This window comes from Physella acuta, unplaced genomic scaffold, assembly GCF_028476545.2.
Source record: "Physella acuta isolate Inbredline_101_S28 unplaced genomic scaffold, ASM2847654v3 ptg000017l, whole genome shotgun sequence".
NCBI lineage: Eukaryota > Metazoa > Mollusca > Gastropoda > Physidae > Physella > Physella acuta.
In genome coordinates this window covers 2,564,098-2,591,079 of record NW_026731537.1, presented here as the reverse complement: position 1 = coordinate 2,591,079, position 26,982 = coordinate 2,564,098, and the positions used below count along the sequence as shown (strand labels likewise).

The 26,982-nt window shown below is 32.7% G+C and overlaps 1 protein-coding gene across 3 annotated transcripts; it reads right to left on the bottom strand.

Annotated features, from left to right (window-relative positions):
• Positions 1-734: 734 nt before the first annotated feature.
• Positions 735-26,982, bottom strand: LOC131938001 (calnexin). Of its 3 annotated transcripts, none has more exons than XM_059295815.1 (21): positions 26,855-26,982; positions 14,405-14,568; positions 14,185-14,264; positions 13,538-13,596; positions 13,102-13,166; positions 12,531-12,607; positions 11,079-11,160; positions 10,854-10,922; positions 10,673-10,720; positions 10,511-10,586; positions 10,194-10,272; positions 10,028-10,102; positions 9,595-9,630; positions 9,386-9,499; positions 9,134-9,174; positions 8,571-8,761; positions 8,196-8,345; positions 5,919-6,044; positions 4,461-4,640; positions 4,313-4,356; positions 735-3,803 (listed from the first exon to the last, which is right to left on the bottom strand). In XM_059295815.1, exons 2-21 carry the CDS (start codon positions 14,564-14,566, stop codon positions 3,761-3,763), a joined length of 1,797 nt encoding a protein of 598 aa, XP_059151798.1. In that variant the 5' UTR covers positions 14,567-14,568; positions 26,855-26,982; the 3' UTR covers positions 735-3,760. The 3 variants fall into 3 exon arrangements, with proteins under 3 accessions (XP_059151798.1, XP_059151785.1, XP_059151790.1); XM_059295802.1 differs by lacking the exon at positions 5,919-6,044 and adding an exon at positions 5,363-5,491 and having other exon boundaries at positions 26,855-26,981; XM_059295807.1 differs by lacking the exon at positions 5,919-6,044 and adding an exon at positions 5,363-5,491 and having other exon boundaries at positions 26,791-26,959.

Genomic DNA, 26,982 nt, shown 5'->3' with positions numbered 1-26,982 from the left:
GCCAATTTTGATTGATACTGAATAAGCTAGTGGAAGTATGTATTATTTTTGTAAATGTATGGTGCTGATCACACAACCATTACATATGTTGGAAGATAAAAATAGATCAGTTTCTTTTTGTCTTGGTAACACCAAGAGGTTTTAACCTTTTGTATTTAACCTATTTTAATAAATTAACTCTATATATTACTGCATATATTGCAATTCAACACTGAAGCCCTTTTACAAAGGATAAACAGGTTATATGCTGTCACTAGATTGCCTGAATATGCAATACAAAAAATATCTTTGGAAAATGGTCTTAAGAGAAATATGTTAACTTTTTAAAAGCAAAACCAGACTTTCTATGACAATATGGTCTGCTTATTGAAAAGCACCAAAAAGAAGCTTATGATTAGGAAGTTCACAACTCAAAATGAGACGAGCTGCTGGATATATTTCAAGTTACCATTGGAAATGTGGACTGACTAGCCTAGTAAGTAAAAGATATTACATTCATTATGTAACAACTTGAAAATCCTATTCATCAAACACGAAAGACCCATTGGTTCCAAGATAAATATGAACAAAATGTTTTCATAGCAACCTATATAGCTAAAATGATGAAAAGCTGTGTGTAGGCCTGAGAACTCTTTTTAATATTTTATTGCAGAGCTTGACAAAGACCTAAAGGTTAAGTATACATAAAATTTAAAAAACAATGCACCAAACAGATAAGTAAACACAAAATCTCATTGGTAAATTAAACCTAATACTTTTAATGACAAAGTGACAATATAAAATGAACTCAATAACTTAGAGAACTGTGGATTTAAAAAGCACCTCTGGTTATTAAACATTCAACTATTCCAATGTTAACAAAGTATGACATCAGGAATGAAATGCATAGAATTTAAAATAAGCTTTAAAATACTAAAAAAAAAAAACAACCACATTAACAACTAACATTTTTTGTCTTGATTTTGGGCAAACTCAAGGACAAAATAGAATAGAAACATTTAAAATTGAGTGTGATTGGTAAGATAAACAAAAGCAACCTCAGGATTAAGTTGTTTTTTTTAAAGATTGACTAGCACTAATACAGAATGTGTTTTTAAGTAACTTTATTGCACGGTTGCTGTTGTTTAATATGGCATTTATTATGAAACAAGTATATGAGATGCATTTTTCAAATACCAAAATTTGATTTTAAATTGTAAATAAAGATGATTATTTTTTTTATTCATTCTGCATTAGAAAACCTCATTCAATACCAATGATACAAATACAATATGTTTAACAAAATATAAACATACTTTCCCCATGCATTTCCAACTTAAAATTAGGTATGAGAATAAAAGGAATGAATTTATTTTAGATATTTTTCTAAACAGGTATTAAGGAATTTGAATTACTTTTTAAAAATGAATAAACAAAAAACTTTAGAAGCAAATAGGAACACGTGACTTGTGCATTAACTGATAAAGTGGTCCAGTTGATGCATAAAAGTCTGCAGTTCTATTAGAAATGCCTAGTGAGGTAACAAGGAATGCATTTTTTTTAACAAAATAAATTTTAAGACAAAACTTTTTTTTTAACTATTTAGAATTTTGATAGCCACTGACGTGTGACCTGTTTTAGTGCTAAATGATTTTATATTAAACATTAAACTAAAAACATACAATGAAAATAGTACATACACACTTAAAAAAATAGAAAATCTGTTTTCTGTTAAATTATGTCTGATAAATTAAGCAGACCAAAATATCTCCATGCAGGAATTTACTTTATAAACCGTATTTTAAAAGGTTATATATATATATATATATATATATATATATATATATTCCATTGGCATGCATAAAAAACAACTTTTAAGCAGAAAATAATTGATACATAGAGCAAGTCAGTAATTTTTTATTATATGGAAATTACATCTAAGATTACTAATGGCAAGTGTCAATTTGTGATTTAAAACAAAAAAAAATTTTTGTAAAATAAAACAAACCATTAGAGGGACACTATTTGAATTATTTTGTGCAGCAATTACACAAAAAAGTCCAATTTCAAGAGAAAAATAAAAACTGGAAAGTAAAAATATATTTCATTTCAACAACTAATTTGAACAAGTTAAAAGTAAACTAAATCTGTGGAGCATTATATAATTAAAAATATTTGTGAGACCAAAATAACCTTTCTACCCAGTGATACAAGCATGGAGGAGATAATTATTACATTACATTGTTTATAGGTACAAGACAGAACTAAACAGACTAATGAAGATGTAAAAAATAAACATACCTAAGGGAATATTTGATAGCAATATACATAGATCTATATATGCATCTTGACAATAAGTGTTTATGGATTTATGAAATTAAATATAAATGGGTCCAAATAGGGGTATGCAAACAGAAGAAATATTTAAGATAACTAGGCTTTACAGAGTCTTAAAAAAATAAAAAACATGTATAGATGGAGCAAAGCATTTATTATCACAGCATTGCTGATGAGGCCCACACAAGACACTTAAGAAGTGTGAGTGTCCATGGCAAGGCAGCAAAAATCATTCCACATTCAAGCCTTCACATTTATAACACCTGCACCTAATTTTCTATAGATCTTTTTATGTTTCAAATTTATTTTCAAGTCTCATTCAGTTATAAAGTTCTTTTTGTAACCATAAAATATTAAATGATTACAGCATTTGAAGCTAACTAAAAACATGTATATTAGGCAAAAAAATGTATGCTGATCAACTAAGTAACTTGCATTCCCACAATTAGAGCAAACATGTATACAAGTGGTGAACTATATGAATCTATACTACTTTGTTTTACGACAGCAAGAATATTTTGTTCAGGTAGGAGGGCTTATAAATGAAATAAATCCACAAAAAATGAGGAAAAAGATAGGTTTAGATTTTTTTTTTTTTGTAAAATATGAATCTGAATAAAATACAATTCTAATGTTTACACACAACATCTAGTCTCATTTCATATTGGAACATTTACTAAATATCAATCAATCACAAAATTTGAATCATTTAAACCCATTTCAAAAGCTTATATTTCAGTTTCAAACCACTTCTAAAATATAAGTAAAGATTTTAATCACAACTAAAGGCAGTCACTTTAAAAATGAAATTCCAATTGGATGACAAAATTAATTAAAAGTTGCCATTCTTATCTTTACAATTTTAATACCTTTTACAAAAGCAATGTTATATTTTTCATTTTGAGATCCCTTACTCATGAAATAATTATTCACTAATAATCATATTTCTCAAACTTAACTCAAATGTGTTACTTCAGGCATGAAACAAAGAATATTTCTAGTTAATCAATGAGCCAAGTGTATTGCAATGCACTTATTTTTTTCGGTTCCACTGACAAACAAATAAATACTCCTCTCATCAAACAATATTTTCACTTATCTTTTGAATAAAAGTACAATTCAACATTGTAAATTTAAAATCTCACATTACCAACCAATCAAACCTATCACTAACTTGTAAATCAACACAGTGCTCCTGAGCATAATAATAATAATACATATTGTCCTTTTATTTGACATTTTGCCTTTTTTATAAGATTTGTTTCATCAAAATACATAGGTTTAACATAAGCAGGTTTACGTGATCAATAATGCATGTTGAATGGTGTTAAAATGTTATGAATGATGTGCATTTCACATTAAATGACAACTTGGATATGATGCAAAGAAATATCTTGTTTTTTGACAGATGCAGAATACAAATGTCACTAGTGACTTATGGCAATTATTCTTTTCTAGTCTTCCTTTTTCTTGGGCTGTTTGTTTTCCTGAAAAAAAAAAAATGTTATTTCAAATCTGCCACACAAAGCATGCTTAAAACAAGTGTTCAGCACTATTTATTAACATGAGTCAAGTAGCCATCAGAACTGGGTGGGCTCAGGGACATCCTACACAGTTGAACTCGAGACTTTCGTTTTAATAATTGTAAGGATTTGTCACGTGGAAATTTTCAACAAAAAATAAATTCAGAATCATATTCTTTTATAAACTTATAGTTTGAGAAAAGTTTTTTTTTAAAAAGTGTGTAAACTCATAAACCACACAACAAGCCCAATTATCACTTGACTAATGAGTTGCCGAACAGTAAGCAAAAGCCAAATACAATACAATTGATTTAGAAATCTGTTTTATATTTATTATTATTATATTTCTATTGCATGCAAGTTTTTAAACTTTTCTTTTAATTCTTGAATTATAAATCCTACAATATTTAATTAAGCATATCCAGTTGTAAAAAAATACATTTCTACTATTTTAAAAGACAAATTAAGTTTACTTAGGTGAGCCCTTGCTTTCACTTTCATCATCTCCTTCATCTGCCTATTAAAGAAAAAAAAATGGGCGATGTAATTTAAATTGTTCAATACATGAAATCAGAATACTTGTATATCAGGAGCTATTTGTTACAAAACAAGAATAAATACCTCTTCATTTTGTGAATTGCCATCTCCTCCTGCTCCAGCTTCAGAAATTTCATCTGGGGCTTCAGCTGTGACTCCCTCAGCTTCTTCTGTCTTTTCTGCCTCTTCATCCTTAACTTCATCAACCTCATCATCAGGGGAAGGATCATCAAACTTCTTTCTGTGAGCATCAATATCTTCAGGCTGTTGTTGGAAAAGAAATGTAATCAAGTATATTCTCTGCATTTAAAAAGAATATTTTTAAAATTTTAAACTTACTTTATTTCATGAATTTTATATTAAATTTTTAAAAATTAAAAATAGGCCACTTTAAAAAAAAGAAAAGAATGTAATTGATGAAAAGCTATGTTTAAACTTTAATGATTATCCTTTATAAAGATTTGTTTATTTATAAAATTTTAATTATACACAACTTTGAAAAGTAAAAAATAGTGAAGGCGTGTAACATGCTAAAAAAAACATTTTAAAACTGCAATACAACACAAACAAATAATTATAGACAGCCCACTTAGTTTTAATCAGTAAATCAAGAACAATATACATATATGTATATTACACTTTCATTAGTAAGATTAAAAAATTATTTTCACACAATATCAGATTTTGAGCAACATTTTGAATACTTGTTGCAATCTCTTTCCCCAAGAGGCTAAATATTCAAACTCAATCAATTATTATTATTTAAATTGTTTAGCATTAATAATTGTTAATCCTTTAACTAAAAAAGAATGTAGGTAAAATGTAACTTTGTTATGCTTAATTATAATTAAAATAATTATGTTTTGCATTTCAATGAATTTATAATTGCTTAAAAATTAGACTATCAGAAGTAAGCAATTTTGGGAACATAACACAAGCACTATACTAACAAGCACTAAAATTTTAAACAACAAACAAGGAAGCACCTTCAAGGGACCTGATTTTGGACAGAGCCAGATTGATAAAAGTACTATTGGCAGAAGAAGAACCACTATATAAACAGCCCACAGCCATGGTCGTTCATCAGTGGAGCTCTTTATTGCCTGCCACCAACTCTGTCAGCACACCATAATAAACAGAAAATGTATAAATAAAGTTAAAGAAAAATCAAGTTGCAAATAAAAAAGGTACATCCAACCATAAAAAAAAAATTATTTTCAACAAAGCATTTATACAATATGCACATATTTAAATTCAGCTTCAAATTAATTATGAGTATTAAATCTCAAAATATTTAATAAAAGAATTAACAACTAATTTAATATAGTTAGAATATATTTTTAAATGAACATCAAATGCCAACATTTTAAAACTATAAATGCTTTGTATTCAAATATAAATAGGATAGAACACAAGTGAAAAGCAAAATTTACATCAACATAAGCATGCTCCTACAAGGATTAGTGCACAATATTTAGGATTCTGAACTACATCAAAACAGGCCCAAAGATGTCAATTTTAATAATTGCACCATTCAGTTACCTTAACTGAGCCAGTGCAGAGATAGGTAATTATTAAAACTATGGGCAATACAACAACTAGGATGACTACTGCCCATAGCCATGGACGCTCATTAGTTGCATCTTTAATAGCCTGCATTATACTTTGCTGAAGAGAACATGTGGGGTATATAACAAATAAGTTATTTTGCATAAAATGATTTAATAAAAAAAGCATGAGTGTAAATCATCAATTGCCTTCTGTGGAAAAAAGTGTGTTTACTTACATATGGTTATAACCAAGTTAATTTTTTTCCCCCATTTTATTAATTAATTATGGAAAAAAATGAATTAAAAGAAACACATTGTTAGAAATCGTGAAATATTTATTGTAAGCACTGAGGTAAATAGAGCTGTGTTCAGTTGCATCTTAGACAACTTCACAACTATAGGTACTGAACTTTTTTGACAACCTACTGAACAGTTAATCTGTGAGATACTGATGTTCAAACACTAGGATAAGAAATAGGATAGTGCATAGAAATTTTTTAAAACTGGCTAATCAAGACATTTCCACATTAGGTTTATCTTTCTGGAAAGATATTAATGCTCTTTATCACTTATTGAGCACTACCATAAGAAGTGGCAGCGGGTTAATATTCAGGTAGAGCTGTGTAAAATCATTGTGGACAAGTAGACAATGGAGGCGGCAGAGTTTGACGAGTTGGGTGTGATAATTATTTCTGACATGGATTAAAAAATGTGTTCAGTTATATTTTGTCAAAGTCAAAGCAGACAAGAAAAAAACAATTATAAAAAAAAATTAAATCCTGAAAATAATTCAGAAATTTTAAATTTTTAGAATCAATGTTATAAATGTTGCAAATGCAATCAACTTGTAAATAATTTTTGAGTTTATGGCTACTTTTCTATTTATTTTTATCAAGCGTAAGTTATAATCTTAAGTTTCACTTTCGTAAAACAAACACTGATTGTCTGTACAGGAAACACATCCCTGATTTTTTAGATTATTCACTGCCACCTCCATTAATAAAATAAAATTCCACATATTATTATTATAACACCTACAGCCGCAAAAAAGGACACAAAATGTGGTATGTTGAATCTATTTGTTACGAGTTCTGTCACAAGAAATAAAATGGTTCAAGTTATTTTCACACAGAGGCTGTGATAAAGCAAGTTTAAGTTATAGAGGTCAAGTAGAAGTTAGCCGAAACAGAGCATAGCGTAGTCAGGTAGACCAGGAGATGACGGGTCACGTGAGACAGTCAGATGACCACTGAAGCAGTTACGGTCAGCAGTTAGAGATTGCCAGCGCTAGGGAAAGATGTAGAAGTTAAAATGTAGATAGTAGGGACAATCATGGGAGTGTGTAGGGAGAAGTCAAGTGTTAGTTGAGGTTAGATAGTCATGTTTTAGGGTGTAGTAGGGTAGGAGTCGATTTGATGTGTAAATAAAGAACTGTATTATATTGAATTAGACCTTTTGTGTTGATTCCACACTGTACCAGGCGTACACATAAGAAGAGACGATCCCCGTAGGAAGAATATATACCATATGTTCATGACAGAGCATTACAGTTATATAAAGAATAAAACTTTCTACAATCCCTGCATTACATTTGGTGGTAGAACTGCCATTATCACATTTGGTAGAGCAGCGGTTTCTTCAACTTGCACCCTCGTTGAAGTCTTTGAAGTCATAGTGAAGTCTTTTCAAAGTGAAGTCGTTTAAGTCTTTGAAGTCAGTGTTAAGTCAGTCTAAGTGGGTCAGTGAAGTCTATCAAGTTTAAGTGAAGTTAATAGTCAATGTCAAATCAACAGTCAATGTCAAATCAGCAGTCAATGTCAAATCAGTCATCAAAGTGAAGTCAGTCATCAAAGTGAAGTCAGTCATCAAAGTGAAGTCAGTAAAGTTAATGAAGTTAAATATGAAGTCAGTCATTAAGTCCAGCCAGCCAGTTTAAGTCAACTCAGAAGTCACATAGTGACAGCTGCATCCTCACAAAGGCCTACTGGCTATATCAAGTAGAAGAAACCAATTGGACCTCTTCAAGTGATAAAACGTGATGGGATTCTATTACTCAATTGTTGAGCAAAAGGGGTCAGTGCAACTTTATGATATATAGCGAGTTAGCTACTTAATTGTGATGGAGGCGTGGTCTAGTCTGCAAAAGTTCATGGTTGATACATTTTTTTTAAAAGTTTCGAGTTCAAACCCTGTGGCAGATAAGGCTCGATCCCTTCCAACACTAAAAATTAAGAACGAAGAAGAAGCTACTTAATCATCAGTTACTCACCCCAGTGGATGCTGCTGCTCGCTCTTGAACGCTCTTTACTTCCCAAGTAAGAGCAGTTAATTCATTAATTACTGTCTCATTATCAGCAATAATGAAGTTGTCAAACAAGATATCGTCTGTCATAGACCACAGCTCTAGGCCAATAGCACCCTAAGAACAGAAATTTAGTTTCAGCGGAGTTAAATGACATTTAAGACAGTTTTTAAAAGCTCATCTCCTTGTAAAATTATTTCAAAACTTAATTTGCTAAAAAGCCGTTTGGACACATTTTTAAATACAATAAATGATAAATTTCACAGCCAAATAGATAATATATATGCAGCAGCTGAGTCTAACTAAACGGTATTCTATTAGCACGTTCTACTTTTTACTTACAATTGGGGTCATCTTGTAAGGATTTTTATCTTCAAAATAATTTGGATTAGGGATTACTTTTGGCTTCCATTCTCCTTTATAGTTGGGGTTTTCAATCATTGGAGCTTTCCAAGTGCCCTTGTATTTTGGGTTCGGAATGCTAGGCTTTTCCCACTTGCCACAGCCAGCAGCATCCTTACACTTGGGATTGTCTTAAATGAAATATTTTTATACATTTTAAAACCATAACCAAATCTTGCAGGAAAAGTGCAAAGAAGCAGAAAGTGGAATTTTTTTACAAGCGGGTGGGTGGGTGGGTTGCGGTGAGGAGGTAAATTTCTCAAAAAATTTATGATATTTCATTTGTTGAAGCAAAAAAGTGAAGTAAAATAACTAAAGAGGAGCTTTTTTGTTAATAGGAAAATACAGACAACACTGTAAATTTTCTGAAATGGGAAAAACAGATTTCCTGGAGAAAAGCGAAAAGTTACATCTTTAAAAGAAGATGCTGTGTATTTCAACCAAAATTTAAAGCTCTTATTCTATGACTAATCCATTTATACTTTTTTGTACATTCAACTTACCAATGCGTGGTGCTTCCCATTCCCCATCCATTTCATCATCCCTATATTTTGAACAAAAATAAAGATGGTTCAATATTAAATAAATAATTAAAAAATTGAGTTTTTCTTTCGTACTAATAAAACATTCTATCTTATTTTTGTGTTATACTAACTAAAGTACAATATGAACTAGATTAAACAAATGAAAATAGTTTTTTTTATACAAAAAAGAAATATTTCTCAAATTGTAACAACTCTAAAAATAGCTAATACCAATCAGCTGGCTTGGTAGCTGAAGGGTCTGGAATATATACTTCCTCATCTTCTAACCAACCACTGGGTATTACTGCATCTTCATCAATAATAGTTGCTGGTTCAGATTCATCCCTGGAATATTTTTTTTTTAATTTAATCCAATTATTTCTTCAATACATTCAAATCACCTAGAGCAATATAGCAATGAAGAGTAAAGAAACTCTTACCAGTCTTCTGGTTTCTTGGCTTCAGGGTCTGGGATTCTGAGGGTATAAAACATTTTTTTTTCTTCAAATAATTATGAAAGGATGTTATCTTTACCACTTTGTAATTTACCAGCCCCTGAGTAGGTGGAATATTCAGAATATTTTTTTAATGAAAAAAAAAATGGAGAAGAGGATGAGGCTGAAGAAATTGACAGCATACTTTATTGCAATTTGTAAATATAAAATTAGAATTACATTTATTTGATGGGGTGGAGGAACGTTGTGACATCTTTTTAGGGGTAAGATTCTGGCCTTGTGTAACAATAGAGGAGAAAGGGAGTAAAAACTAGCTAAAGTAGCTTAAAATATAAAGGCTTGCGAACTCAATTATGAAGTACTAATTCCACGCCTTTCACAAAATAGTAAGTTGTAATCATAATTAAAAGAACCAAACCTTTCTCTATCATCCCAGTCTGCTGGCTTTTGGTCATCAGGGTCTTCAATTTCTTTGGGTGGATTTACAGGAGGGCTTTGAATAAAATATGAGTAATGTGAATATATTAATCTTACAAATGGATGAAAATATGTAGCTTAAAAAATAAAATGGTTAATCTATGTACCTGAAATTGGTTAGTAAATCTCCAGAAGCGACTACTCCATTATCTACTTTCACCTCATAAGTGTTGTCAGGATTTACAGCTACAAAAATGTTTGTAAAAAAAATTGCCTTAATTTTGATTCAACAAAGTAAATATTATTTAGAAAATGCAATGTGCAAATTAGTGAATATGAATAAACTAACTATCCTAGTAGTAACAAATTAAATAAAATATTTAAAAAGTTGACTTTCTTTTTATGACAAGTGACAGTATTACATTTATAAAATATAAATCTAAACTACAGGTAATTATAGAAAACCAAAGTGTAATTAACTTACTTAATGTATACAGATGTGTCTTTCTATCCGTAAAAAAATTATCCAATTTGGCAGTTGGTTTTTCAGCATGCTTCTCCTAAAAAAAACACACTATAACAATTTATCATTGCATTTAACAAGAGAATTATATAATAAAGTAAAAACACTAGTCCTAAAGCATACCTCAAAAACACCAGTTTTAAGATTCTTGTGCCGGAAGATGAAATGGAGCTGTAATAAAATTTAAAACATTTATTAAAAAAAAAACAGCATATCAATTTTAATCGTAAATCTGTTAAATGGGTCTCATTTATCCTGTTAAATATGTTATTTATTTTAGTTGAAATAAGCAAACTATTATTACCTTATGATCATTACCACATTTGTCTGGGCCAAACATTATGGTGTATGGTGTCTTGTCTGTAAATGATTTCTAAATAAAGGACATTAAGAAATAGGAGATAAATCTTAAAACTGAATAAAGATTGTATTTTGAGAAATAAAATGAGCTATAAGGTGAAAATTTAAGCTCTTAAATGCACATGTGGAGTCCTAATTATTCAACACATATTTATATGGAGTTAAATACCAAATTAAGGTTTTCTCCCTTTGATAGAAGTTTAATATATGCACCACCACAATCAATACCATTCTGAAACTTCACTTCATACCTGTAAAAAAATGAAGCATTACCAAAGTATCTATTATAAATAATATTTTAAAATAGCACATACAACTTTAAGCTAAAAAGCTACAAGACAAATTTTTACATTGACAATTCGAAATAATGACAAATAAAACAAAAATCTCTGATGAACAGGACAGTAAGGGGTCATCCATTCATGACATCCACGTCCCAAAAAAAAAAATTGCTGCATATAAAATATATGAATTAACTCGGCAGTTCTCGTATTAAAAAACACCAGCTCAATGGTAGAATCAGAGATGTAACTGTATACCGCCAGACTAAATAAAAAAAGAGACAAATTTTTAAAATCGCAAGGGGGTATTGGTAGCGGCATTTTCTAAAACAATTCACTGTATTTCAAGATTATCTTTAAACATTTCAAAGAATTGAAACCAAAGTTTAAAAACAATTAGATCTAGATCTAGGCCCTGATAAATCGTGCAACCAATTCATAGTAGGCCTAGATCGTTATTTTGTGTCAAAGCCTAAGACTATGTATATCTAGTTATTTTTTCTCCAAGTAATAAATTCAAAATAACATTTTTAAATTAGAAATTTAAAAAAAAGGGGCATGTAGAATGTGCTCGCGTGGTCAGGTGTGTAGAGCTAACCAGAAAAGAGGGAGAGGTGATTTGTTATGGAAACACATGCAGAGTGAAGTGTCTGTAACGTTCAGTAAAAATAATATGATGTCATGTTGATTAGCGAAGTTTACCCCAAACCATATAATCATTAATAGCTAGACAAAAATGACATCAAAAAGTTTAGCCTACAGCCCCAGTAACCCAACCCACCCTCTTAAATAAAACATATTTTATGACTGCCTCCAACCGCAGACTACAGTTAGGAAAAATAGTGTGTAAAATCGAGAGGTGCACATTGTCTATGCGTGTTAACTCTTTCCAATAAAGAACAATGTTAGAGTCTTAGCACATGCACAGAGGGAAGTTTGGGAATAGGGCATTACCCCAGTTCGTCAGCATTCTTGAACTTGGGGAGGGGGTAATTGCTCAGGCGGGTAATGTCGGGGGGTGGGGGTGAATGTCAGGGGGTAATGTCCTAAAGCCAGGAAATTTACACACTGTAGACTAACAAACATCCCAGAAAAGTATAATTTCTAAAATTAAATTCCTAGCTTTCTCCAGATTGTACAGATACAAATTATTGCAATTGAATTAGTAATTTGGTAGCATGGTTTGAGAGATTTACTTAATTTGTGTGGTCATCCACATGGGGGAGGGGGTTCATGTGGACGGGTCTAAAATTCAAAAGTTTTGTGGACGTCATAAATGGATGACCCCTAAAGGAATATGCTTAAATCAACATTATAAAAATGTTTTGTTATGAACTTACTGAACAATCAATGGTTTTCCATTAAATTCAAATGGTTTATCCAGCTTTGCAGCAATGGCATGATGCTTGGCTTTAGACTGAAATATTGAATAAGTCAAATAGGACTAATGGTGAAATGTGAAACTTTGACTATGTAATTTGATCATCATCTTTTCCTGTATGTGCCTAAGACACTGGGCAGATGAAGTAGTTTCAATGACATCATCATACAAGAGGACAGTGTGTCAGAACTATGCAAAGCTCCCTTGTTTCCCTGGCGCGAGTCATGATCCATCAAAACTGGGTGACTCTGTGATGTCCTACAGACTCTAGCCTGGGATCCAAACTCAAGAATTTTGGGTTCTGTCTTGAGATCTACAACTAATCCACACCCTCCCTATGTCATTTATTTCATACAGGGGCGCCACTCATTTTTTTAAGCGAATCCTGAAAATCAATCTCCAAATTTTAACAACCCTGAAACCATATTTAAAAAATTTTAAAACCCTGAAACATTCCATTACTTTTTTTTTTTATTTGGTTCATAAGTCTAAATAATTTTGTATTAATTTGGAATGGTCAAAAGTGTTACCTTAAGAATCAGTCCTAAATCATTGATAATAGGGCTCTCCTTTGGTTCATCAATAACCCATTTTCCTGCAAAACATATTAACCTCTAAACTTTAAACTGAAATAAATTAATCTTTACATAAATAAACTGCCTACAAATTTCATCACTAAGATATCAAACACCTTAAAAAAAAAAACATCTATACTTGCAAGGATACCATGTTAACACAACAAATGTGTAATAAATTATCTAATTCCACGGTAACAGGTTATTATATATCACTAGAAATCTGTCTAAAACGTAAATAAATGACTTGGCAGAAGATAGAATTCAGAATAATTATAAATCAATAACAATTTAACATACTTCATTTTCAGAATACATGTTACGTAATCTAACCTGCTGTTGATGTATTTATAAAATGCATTTCCAATTTAAAGTATTTGAACACACTCACCATCATATTTAGCAAGATGTTCCTCAGCTCCATCTTTTTTAGCTTGTGATTGAACCCATCTGCCATTTTTTAAATTTTAAGCATAGTTTATATTTCTTATGAATGGTATATTAGATATTGCAAGGGTATGAGAGTATGTGTTGTGGAATGATTTATATTAATAAAAGATTGTGACTGTGTTATGAGGCACATAAGGATGTGACATTTGAGAGTAGGATCTTGTTGCTAGGGAAAATAATTTAGGACAGTCTTCGTCATGTTGTACAAAGGTGTGAAGGTATTCATCTGTTGTTGTGAATAATGATCTAGTAGTTTTCATTTAAGTTGTGAAAGTTGTCATCTGTGTCTTTCAAGCTAGTGCAATAAACCATGGATTGAAACTATCCAGTCCTGTTGAGTCTTCTATTAACAATTACATCCACAACTTACTTAATAACAATATTGTCTTAGTTAACCTGGTCTTTACATTATACATTCATTCAAAGTGATTAAAAGAATATGAACATTTTTGATGATTTTGCATTAATGATAAATTTTCTGATAAGAATTTATTGAAAATGCACAAGATGGGAGTTTTTACCATAATTAAAAGTAACAACAAGATAACTTAAATCAACAGTGACGTTACATTTTCAGAGTTTATTCACCTTTTTAAAAACTCTGCTCTTGTATCAAATGGTTCATAAAAATATGTTTGACCACTGGGTACTGGTCTTTCATATACAGGCTGTAATTAAAAATTGATTTATTAGCAAGAAAAACAGTTTTAGTTTTAAAAACATTAAGTCATCCATATTTAACTTAACTAGGTCAATTACATTTACATGTTGCATAAAATAAATGACAAGCTTAAATTAAATTCACTACCCGTTCTTTATGGAAGATTTGTGGTTCCTCTTTATCCTCTGTTTCTACAATACCATCATCCTTATCTTCTTCCTCATCTTCAAAATCAGTTGCTGATACTAAAACAGCACTTAATATTAGCAAACTAATGCTAACAATGCACAAACAATACCAAGCCTTCATTTCTGAAAAACAAAACAAAAATGTGATTTAGTAAGTCGACAATAAATATGTTGCCAGGAAGGTTGAGACTGCACTTCCCTAGAACCAACACATAAGCCAATCAGTTTCAATTGTCATAACAAAATTAGAATATAGAATACGAGCCGAACCACGGCGTATCATACGCCGCTATTTAGTTGTTTTATTTTCTACTTTTCAGTAATTCATAATTTGTGAATTTGACAGTACCAGTGCTGTCACTGAAAATAATTGCTTTAAACCACACTATCAGTAAGTCGTTAAGGACGATAACACCCCTCCTTTCCCCCAACCCCCCCCCCCCCCTGTGAAAGCAGCCTCCTCTTAGCTACCTCCCCTAAGTTTAAAATCATTTCAAACTAAATTATCTGCCCCTAATAGCCGTCACTAAACCCGGCTCTATGATTGTAAACATTTAGCATGAACCACAGCTTCCTAGAGAGGAAGAGAAGGGGGGAATGCAAGGCGCGCTTACAGCTTGTTTTCTAACGTCTCTAAGAAGAAAATTTTATATATAGATCAACAATGTATGTAGGCTAGGATATTCTATCAAAGATGGAATTCAAAGCAATAGCCAGTACTATGTCCAACCACTTTATTTTATTTTGAAATTATGCTTTATTTACTTCATGGAAACACCATTTGCATTATCTTTTAATTACAGGCCTTTACATTCAAAAAGTACATCTGTAAGTCTTGATCTAGATCTACTCTAATTCTAGAGTTTGAGTAATCTACAATATAATTATAAAAGAGTGGTTCTAAACCTGGGTTCATTCCAAACCCATGGGGTTCAGTTAGGCAGTCTCAGGGGTTTGGCAGAGGTCAAGACACACACCAGACATGGATGTTTGAGGATACAGATGTCCGATAATACTCTTCAGAAAATAGGTGTTAGGTTGTTAGTAGTAGTAGTTGTAGTATTGTATAATCACGTCTAGTTTTATGATTAGAAATTAAGGTTAGGTGTATGGTAGGGCTGAGGTTGTGGTTAGGGTTTGCACTGCCATTAGCAAGTGTATTTATTTAGTTAACTACCAGTAACCTAACAACCCTTTTTAAGAAGATTCTTTTTTTGTGCCATAATTGGACACTGGAATTAGAAATCCACCTCATGATAGGATTTTATAGAAAATAACTATTAAGGGTTCTGTGAATATGCATGGTGGGGTTTGGTACCTCCAGAAGGGTTAAGAATAGATCTACCAAATCTAAAGATCAACTTAAAATTAAGAATAGATCCTAGTTATTCTACTAGCTAGACTAAACCCCTGTCTCTCTAAAGCAGACAAAACTTATCACTCAAGAGTCTAAAGTAGATCTACTAGCTAAATTCCATAGTAGAATAATAGTAGAATAACTAGACTAGAGATTCTAGATATAGTTACTAGTATAATAATCCAGATTTCTAGACAGATTCTAGATTTGTTCTAGAGACTATTTTCTAAATTGAAATCTAAATTAGGTTGATGAATCTAGATAGAATTAATCTAGTCTACATTTGATCAGTCATCAGTCTAACTCTAATATTACAATAAAAGTAATAATGATAATCCTGACAAATGGGCTCCGGTCATATTGACTCTCAACATATAGGCTCGGGACAAATCGGCTCCTGTCATACTGGCTCCAGACAAATGAATCATATGAGCACTATTGGCATAAAAGTAACCATTCTGTCCTACCTCCACTGCTACTTTGACCGCCTTTAAGTGCCTGAATGAATACTAAAATCCTAACGTTTTTGGGTGTTTTGGTTGTGTTTATAATAAAATACGCTTAACCGGAGGTGAACGTGAAGCGGCGAATAAAATAAATCTTGGAAATATTGTAAATTTGAGAAACTCTGCAGTGTGGTAAATGAATCTTATTGTGAGATAATTAAAATTTTGAATGAAGCGATTTCTGGGCATCTTGAATCATTGAAAACGAACTGCAGCGCTATTTCTCTAAGCTGAAAAATGATGAGCATTGACGCATTACCCATTCTCTTCTTTCCTTGATGTTGCCAGCATTCCCGATGAATTACAATATGAATTCTTTGATTTGCAGAATGATTCCGCGTAAGATGAAAAACTGCACACAGAATTTTGGTGCAGTATTCACCATTCATACCCAAATGTAAAATTGATTGACTTTTCGAGAATAGATTTTCAACACTATTCTTCGATTAAAAACAAAATTAAGAAATAAATTGAATGTTGATAATGACAAAGGTTGGCGTTAACAAAAACTTAACCGCTAATGTTTAGTAAATAGCAATCAAGTTTACTCATGGTATTAAAACAGTTATCATGAGTAGTTCATATTGAAAGTCTACTTAAAATCTTATTTTAGTGCTTATTAATTTTCATACTAATTTCGGCTTTTTAATTCTATGGGGGTCGCGGGTCACTTTTTATAAAAGGGGGTCGCCACTCGAAAAAGTTTGGGAATCACTGTATTATAGCCTTGACAATGAGGTAACTTTTTCGCACATTACTAGCCTCAGACGATTTTACGCACCTAAAAGGATAGATTACCGTAGATTCTTACCTACTAGATCTAGAGTAGATTTCCACACGCGATCACACATAGCAAAACATTCTGAACTCCCGATTTTCATCGGGCACTATTTTGTAACCGTTTCACACAGAAACAAACCGAAAGTACTGTATTACTCTGCTGCCCTTTCTACTCTAATATATGTAAGTCATTTTGTATTCCTACGCATAGAATTTGAGATATTCATGTTTTAGTGGCTTCACTACTTGCGATATTTCCCCCGCCCCCCCCCTTTTTTTAGCTCTCACGCGATCGCCTGCACCTGCCTGCGTAACGATCTTATTTTATACGTCTTAATCCAATTTTAATAGCTAAAATAAATAATTTACACCTTTACACGTTTTGTTGATTGTATTATTAATTAATAGACTGCAAAACCAAATTTAAAAAATTTATTAACTACACATCACGGATGACCCAGTGATAACTCAAGGGACGCAACTTTAATAATCATAACAAAGGGACGTAACAATTACTAACAAGACAAAACCTAACATTTGCCTAGACATGCTTGTATGTGGAGACAGAAACTAGTTCTAGAAGAAGTAGATGATCGAAATAATTTAAAACAACAGAAAAATGTATAAACTATACAGATTCTAGACTTAGCTTGAAATATAGAGCATCTAGATCTAGGTTAGTCTAGCTCAAGTCATTGGTTATGCGGCGAGGATAAACCACCCTAATCGTTATCCAAGCTGCGGCCACCCCCATGTGACCTCTCAGGTTGCTTTAATAGCCTTAGCTATAGTATACCTTACAGTGTCCCGCACATAAGTAGAAGCTATTTAACTATTTATAGTTAAACTAATTATAAAGAGCTCTGATTGGTTGGTTTTATTTGTTTCATCCCGGGCCTAGTGTTTTCATCTGGGGAAACTGGGATCACCAGCTGACGTCATACATCACCTTGAAAATTTAAAAACTTGTCTTCCAGAAGGAGAAAACAAAAGAATTTGACCTAGATATATTTAGAAATGGACATGCTTACAGGAGATATCGGTAGTTTCGTATAAAACATCCAATTATATATTATACGAAGCAATAAACAGACCATGATCGCTTCGTGGCTTGACCGCGCAGAGGAAATCTATCTAGAATCTATAATTAATCTAGACTAGATCTAGATCACGGGTTCCCAACCTGGGGGTCGCGACCCCCTTGGGGGTCGCGAAGGGCTTTCTGGGGGGTCGCCAACTGGTATACTAAACCTTAGTAATTTGAAACAAAGCATAAATATGTAGATGAATTTTTGAAATTCGGCTTTATTAACATCACTGGAAAGGGAATAGAGAAGAAGCAAAGCGTACGGCACAAAGTTGTTCTCAGTCACGAGTTTATGAAATCTTCAAAACTAAAACGTCATTTGAGATGAGTAATTCGAAACACACCAAAAAAGATATGGAGTTCTTTCGTCGGTATGAAGCTAGTTGCAAACGTGAGAGACTTGATCGAACAGGAAGTTTTCACCTAGGAAACACAGCATTAGTGCAAGCATTACATGAAGTCGCGACAGAAAATGCCAAGCAAAAAAAAAAAAACATAATAGGAGAAAATCTCATCAAACGCTGCATGTTGAAGATAAATAGGTTGTTTTTTTTTTAAATTGGATGATTAAAATGGGTTAAAACAGCTGTGAGTGTTTGTAGGGATGGTGCACCATCTATGTTTAGGTCAAAATCAGGCTTTCAGAAAACAGAAAAGATTTAGCTCCCTAACCACTGCCCTAACCAATGGACATCAAGAGTCCATTGCTAGTATAAGTCGTAAATTATATAAAATCTGGAGCCTTCAAAGAACTGAGCAAAAACATTAATATAGATCACGAGGTTCTGCTCTTCTACACTACAGTACGCTGGCTGTCAAACGAATTGTTGTGAATCGTGTTTTTGAATTGAAATCTGAAATCAAACTGTTCTTGGAAGTGCAAAGGAAACAAGACTTTTTGGTATGCTTAAAACGACATAGAGTGGTTGGAGAGAGTATCATATCTAGCAGATGTGTTCGAACATCAACATAAGCATAACCTGAAGCTTCAGGGAAAATGAACGAATATTATCACTTTCCATGAATATCTCGGGGCATTTTTATCAAAGCTGAAATATAGGCGAAGAAAATAAATCTTGGAAATATTGTAAATTTGAGAAACTCTGCAGTGTGGTACATGAATCTAATTGTGAGATAATTAAAATTTTGAAAGAAGAAATTTCTGGGCATCTTGAATAAAGTGAAAACGAACTGCAACGCTATTTCTCTGAGCTGAAATGCATTTACGCATTACCCATTCTCTACTTCCCTTGATGTTGCCAGCATTCACGATGAATTGCAAGATGAATGCTTTGATTTGTAGAATGATTCCGCGTAAGATAAAAAACTGCACACTCAATTTTTTGTGTAGTATTCACCATTCATACCCAAACGTAAAATTGATTGACTTTTCGAGAATAGATTTTTTCAACACTATTTTTCGATTAAAAACAAAATTAAGATAATGATAATGACATAGGTTGGCGTTAACAAAAAAAAAACACTTTAAAAAATTTACCGCGAATGTTTAGTGAATAGTATGCAATTTTACTCATGGTATTAAAACAGTTATCAAGAGTTGTTCATATTAAAAGTCTACTAGAAAATGTTATTTTAGTGCTTATTAATTTCCATAATAATTTCGGCTTTTTAATTCTATGGGGGTCGCGGGTCACTTAATTTTTATAAAAGGGGGTCGCCACTCGAAAAAGGTTGGGAACCACTGATCTAGATTCTATATTAAAAATATTTAGATCTAGATAATTGAATACATCTACTAGACTCTAGATTCTAATTCTAGATTAGAATTGATTAGATCTAGAATCTAGATCTAGAATCTAGATCTTGATTCTAGTCTAGATTATTCTATATTTCTAGATCTAGAATTTTGGTAATCTATCGTTTTGGTACGTAAAATCGCCCGCGACTAGTAATGTGAAAAACAGGTGACTCCTTAAATTTTAATAATTAGGCCTATTTCACATTTTTAGGAGGATTTATGTTTTGAAAAATACAAAAATGTTTCCTTGTTTCATTTATTTACCTGTTTTTAAACAACTGAATTAAAAATTTTCAGTAGGCCTAATAAATGAAGACTAGCGATGTTTCCACCAGATGCAACCATGCTCATTTTCATTTACTATAGCAGCCATCTTGTTTATTATTTTTTTTATTATTGTAGACTTATAGCGCAAGATTCAGGGGAGTCACTCTAACATACAGATGGCCGCTTTTTATATAGCAAATCCTGCTCGCAAACACTGCTGTTTAAAGTTAATTTCGCCGGCGGCGATTAATGTACGAAAACGTTACCTCATTGTCAAGGCTGTAATAGAAGTATATTGTGATATGTTTGTGTCAAATATTATATAGATAAATGAATAATAAACCTAAATCAATGGCTAAATATATCAATATAGGGTAATCTATCGTTTTAGGTACGTATGATTTTACGTAGGCAAGCCTACCTAAAACGATAGGGTAATCTATCGTTTTAGCGTAATCAATTCGGTCGTCACTAGTAATGTAGGGATAAGGTAACTAATAAATATGGCTTAAATATGAATATATTTTTGCATATTCTACTAAAATACTAAAGATAATTGAATATTAAACCATATTTAAGGGTTAAATCAATAAAAATGTCATGAAATTAAGGTTTAACAACGATGTTTCAGATACTAAATTTGCTATTAAAAACAGCGGCCATCTTAAGAAAATATTATTTTGAGTCATTTCCCTTTAATTTCTATTTGTATGGAAATGTATTGATGTTTGCTATTAAAAACGTCTGTCTTGTGTTTAAATACAAAGCATGCGTTTTTTTTTTTTAATTCTGCCCTTTAAACAATTTAAACTTTAATTGACTGACAATAAACATCAGTTCTAGAATTATTATTATTATAGATTATGACTGATTATGAGATGCAATTTTTTAAGAAACTCCCTATTTTTATATAGCTACCACTACATATCTAATGTTTATTTAAATATTAGTTTGAGTTAATTGTTATTGTTTGTGTTATTGTTTGTTTGCTATTTTCATTTCATATTTTCATGCTTTTTTCCTTTAATTAGTGATTTAATCATAAATGACGTCACGTTTTTTGACATCTCTTCACCGTAACCCCCCCCCCATTTTCGCCGTCACGAAATAGTCGTAATGTTGAAAATTACTTTTTTGCCCTGCCTGTTATTGCTGTTAAAAAGTCAAGCCATAATTCGAACGAAAAAGAATTGTTTCAGCATTTTTGTATTAGGCCAAATACATAACGTTTCACGTTTCTTAACCCTCCCCTTTCCCGCGTAAAACGTCGTCTCAAAACTAGTTACTCCACCCTTAAGTGCGTGATGTCATTTATGGTAGATGTCAAGTCCTAACCTCCAATACACATTTTGAACAACCTTGGTTGTCAAAATGTTGATACCAAATACCCAAAATGAGAAATATGGGGTTGTCCATAAACGATGTCACATATGCTATTCTAATGTGACGTCAATTTACGTAGGACTGCAATTTATGACCTATAATGAAGGGGTGATCGGGGGGGGGGGGGAGGGGATGAGTGACGTCAATTATGGAAGACTTCTATAAAGCTGTGCTCAATGAAAATGAGGAACATAAAGCGTTCGTTTTCATGCATACCTTTACTCATAACGAATGATCATAACTATTGCAAGCCTGTTGTCCTTAGCGGTGTTAAACAACCTCAGCACACCATCCCCGCCAAAAAGGGCCTGCCACTAAATGCCTACCGACGAAAATAGGACGCACTACATTGACTCCGAATGAAATAACTTCTGACAATAAGGCTCAAAGCAACTAGCTCCTGGCAACGATATTCGACAAGAATCCAAGACAATTATTTGCTTGCAGGTAAAATTGGACAAAACAGCAAGTTTCGCGACATGGGGCATAACAAAAGATTAACCCTTAATACGACAGCAGCTAATGTAAAAAGCCAGAGCTCAGTATAGGCTTGAGTTTAATATAGAAATAGTGTTAGCAGTGGACGGTGCATTAGGAATACGGCAGTCGGCTAAACGCCCGAGTCCGACAATTTCTGAACATCAATTTTGTCTTTTATGAAGTGCGGAGCACCTTTAAGAGCTGAGCTTGGGGGTGGGGGGGGGGGGGGGGGGGGAAGGGAGGCCCCTGTTGACACCACCACTAGCGCCGCTTATGTCCACATATCAATCAAAAGTTTTGCGTGGAGCTTAATCGGCAGACAAAGTTTATAGGTGGGAGCGGGAGCCTAAATGTATTTACGGAAGCCGCTTTGTCACGGGCATTTTAGAGCCGAACGTCTCAGAGCAGCAGGTTGCAGAAATTAAAAGCACGCGAATTTGTGTAGTAGAGGGAGCACAGCATGCCACTGTAATAAATTAAACACCAATATAATATACCGTACTAAAGTCATTTAGATCTATTCGTTGGACTAAACGTCGCTAAAGTCTCAACGCAATAGTGCCTGTTTTGAATTTTTTAATTACGCGGCATCTCTTTCTTTAACATTAGCCTAATGACAAATGACGTCACGCGCGCCACGAACTTGGTGACGTTGGGCTAAGTGGGGGATGAAACGGCGGGGTTGAGAAAAATAACGTATTTCTTTTTTTTAACAGACGAATAAGTGATAGATTCTAATTTTCCTACGAACTATAGGTTGATCTAGTTTTTTTTTCTATAGGGAGATATCACTACATAGTGGGTGTTTTTTGTTTTTGTAATAATGGATGGTGGGGATGGGTAAACATCGACTATTGAACAAATCAAAAAACTTATGAAAGCAGAAGGCAAAGAAAAAAGCCCATGTGGTATTCAGATGTAACTAATTAAAATTTAAAACTATTTTTATAAACACAATAATCTTAATTCAGAAAAAGTGTAGGCCTAGGACTAATGTCTACAGACAAAATAAACAACTAGGCTTAAATGGATCACCTATAAACAGTGCCGGCGCCAGGTTATTTAATTAATAAAAGCGCCCCCCCCCTCTGCAATTTTTTTCATGCCCCCGTATTATCAGAGGCGTAGCGACCCGGGGACAAGCTTACGTTTTGCACCCCCCCCCCCCTCAAACCTTCAATTTGTTTTTCCAACCCATTTTGGCGCCCGTCCCCCCCCCCCCCCCGCCTAAGGACAGAGCCCTAGGCGACAGCCTGGTTCGCCATAAATGACGTCATACTTTTCCCGATGAATTCCCTTTCCCCCAATCGTCACTAAAAGCAAGATGATGATTTAATATCATATCGCAGTTCTACTATACCCGAACGAAGGCGTAATCACAATTTCTAACAAAAACGAATATATTCTTCATCATGTTTTTAAAAAATATTTTACCCCGTCCCATATTTTGAGTCCAACGTCATTTATGAAGAATATGGACGACCTAATAATTGACAAGTTCATCAGTACAAAAGGGTTTAATAAATGATGGACCTCCCAAAAGTTTTTGAGATCTTGGATTTACATACATGCATAACCTTAATTTCAATTGAAATTAAAGATAAGAAGATGGCCCTCTGTCCTACTTATATTAAACAAGACAACTATGTATATTAAACAACAAAGTCAACACAATATACATACGAATAGACATTTGTCTCAAGGGAAACTACTCTAAATTTTATTTGGAAAGATGGCCGCTGTTTTTATCTACTAATATTTATCTCAAACACCTAGTTTAAAGTTAGTTTCATGATATTTTAAATTGTTTTGGTCACTGCTTGTTATTTTTAATCAAGTATCTGTTATATTTTGTAAAATTTGACTTAACTATACTTATTTAAACGAATATATTCATCAGTTACCTCTCCCGCACAGGTAATCTATCGTTTTGGGTACGTAAAATCACCCGCGACTAGTAATGTGAAAAACAGGTGACTCCTTACATTTTAATAATTATTTCACATTTTGAGGAGGATTTATGTTTTAAAAATACAAAAATGTTTCCTTGTTTCATTTATGTACCTGTTTTTAAACAATTGAATTAAAACTTTTCAGTAATAAATGAAGACTAGCGATGTTTCCAACAGATGCAACCATGCTCATTTACTATAGCAGCCATCTTGTTAAAGTTTTATTTTTATAGACTTAAAGCGCAAGATTCAGGCGGAAGTCACTCTATTTTACAAATGGCTGCTGTTTATATAGGAAATCTTGCTTGCAGACACTGCTGTTTAAAGTTAATTTCTGGCCTATATTGATATATTTAGCCATTGATTTAGGTTTATTATTCATTTATCTATAATAGTCGATCTCCTTACCAAAACCGGAAGTCAGAACCTGACCCTGAAACGTCATGCTCTTTTAGTTTTCGCATTTTAAGTGTTTTTGGGGGGTCCTATATACAAAAAACGAAAAAACTGCTAATCTAGCAATATTTCATCACTATTTTAATGCGAAATGCTAAGGAAATGGATACTATGGCTTAAATGCCAGAAACATTTGCGAGATATGTAGTAATAATTAATACAAGCATTTCTTATGGAGCACTCTCATTAGGAACTGAACTGCAACGAAAAACGACCGACCTCCGGGCATCAGCGCTCGACAGCTCCTAGATAAATATATATTTGAGATATTTACCATGATTAATTACAATGATGCTGCTTCCCTTCTTCCTAAATTCAATTCCCCATAGAAATACCATGCCGCTGCTATTTTTAGCAACGTTACGCCATTGTTACGCTAGTTGTCAGATAGAAACAACTAATTTTTGTTTTTTGCGGAATGCACTGTTAAGTCTAGTAATTTAATTATAATTCAGTTTTAGCATGTGCAGAAATTGTGGGCATTATTATTGTATTAAAGTATTAGTAATTTTATAAGTATATTGATTTTTTTCTTCACTGCAAGCCAAGTAGACCGACTGCACTGTTAGTTTCATTGAACATAATTCGTGACCGGTCATTAACCTTGTTAATATTAATACTTCGTGGCCTACCCGACTGTATAATTTATATGAAATTATATGCAGTTTTTAATTAGGCCTTAGTATTGTATTTTAAACAATGCTAATTCCGAGCCTATTTTGTGCTAGATCTAATTAGGCCTACTGGCTTTTTATTTTTAGACTTGGTCAACCTCGTTAATGCTGTGTGTTAGTTAAAAATATAGGTATTGTGTGTAAAATTTACGCAGTTACTCAGTTACTACGTAGAATGATATCAATAAATGAAGTAGTAATTAATTCCTTTTAGTTTTAGCAATCTTTTGATACAAAATGTCTAATATTTTATTTTCCAATATATCGTGGTGTGTAGCAGAGTAAACAGAACGGTGCGGTAGGTGACCTAGAATCTCCGAGTTCGAATCCGACGTAAATCAGTTGTGCTTTATTTTATTGTTTCACATGGGAAATGCCACGAGCGGTTTTATTTTCTTTCTTTTTCAAAAAAAAAATTTTTGAACGAAATAATATTTTATAAAATAATTATTCAAAATTTTCCAAACATCGTCGCTCGCATCGCTCGCGAGATCGACTGCTTACATTTTCTTGTCTGCGGGAGAAAAATGTTGATACGGTCGAGGGTTCACCGTGAGTTCAGCAGGCCTACCATACATACGTCACAGCATTAACTATTGCTGGTAGAGATCGTCGGTGGGCAATCCCACCCCTCCCCTCATAAACCAAGCAAATTGTAAATCAACTTAGGGTCATTTTAAGTTCACGCAAGCTTACAGGACTGTAGATTTACTACGCATAGCTGGTAAAAAAAAAAACAAAAAAAAAAAACTTCGCCTAACCTAATGCTACTACAGAAGAGAATATTAATTATAGAGTATTTAATTTTAAAGTTAAAAAAAAGTTTATTTATCATCTTACCTAATAATACTGTATTGTCGTTACAGTTAGAAGGACTAGATCTAGATTTCTGTCAGATCTATTTTTAGTTTTGGATATTAATTTTATTGTCATCTTCATGGGTATTGATTGTTCAATTCATCATGGAATGCCTAATGTCTTAAATTGTACATTGTACATAGAATTTATAATAAATATGTCTGATATTTCCTTAATAAACATAATGAATATAAAGTTTTATTTCTAACAAAATGTTTTGGTTTTTTTTGGTAACTAAAATACCCAATGTTGTCGTAATTGCTATGACATCATGCTACGAATGGAAAACACAAACCAACGTAACTTTTTGATATCTTTTGATGGCGAAAAAGAGTTTCGCATTTTAAGATGTTAATAGGTCATTTTGTTTTTGTTTGTTTTCTCGGCCCCTAATTAAGCTAGACCATTAAATTTGATCTCAAATTAACCAGTAAGTGATATGGTTTGTAATGATATATGATAAGTGACAGAAAATTTTAATTTAAAAATTGTAATAAGACAACCTAATCTATAATATTTGACACAAAAATTTCACAATATACTTCTATTACAGCCTTGACAATGAGGTAACGTTTTCGTACATTAATAGCCGCGGGCGATTTTACGTACCCAAAACGATAGATTACCCCCGCACATTACTACTGCAGCCGAATTGATTACGCTAAATAAAACGATAGATTACCAACGATAGATTACCAGAAATTGAATAATCTAGATCTAGATCTAGATCTAGTTCTAGATTCTGTCATATGTTAATATCAAAAAGTAAACGAGTTTCAAATTTACTTTGTAACAGTCCTAGATTCTATATTTATATTCTAGATCTAGACTAGACTCTAGATCTACTTACTAAAAAAAATTGGATGAGTTTTAACTTTCTAGTTGATTCCACAACACCACCGGGCCGTTAACGCTAAACGTGGTGAAATCTCATTTGTCGGAGGAACTGTTTTCATACCGGAAGACTGGGCTCACCGC

Bases quoted from the DNA above. Each gene is read 5' to 3' on its own strand.
- LOC131938001 (XM_059295802.1), bottom strand. From the start codon at position 14,566: ATGAAGGCTTGGTATTGTTTGTGCATTGTTAGCATTAGTTTGCTAATA. The intron at 10,587-10,672 runs GTATGCTTTAGG...TGTTTTTTTTAG, and splicing joins TTAAAACTGGTGTTTTTGAG to GAGAAGCATGCTGAAAAACC. The intron at 9,631-10,027 runs GTTTGGTTCTTT...TTATACCCTCAG, and splicing joins GACTGGGATGATAGAGAAAG to AATCCCAGACCCTGAAGCCA.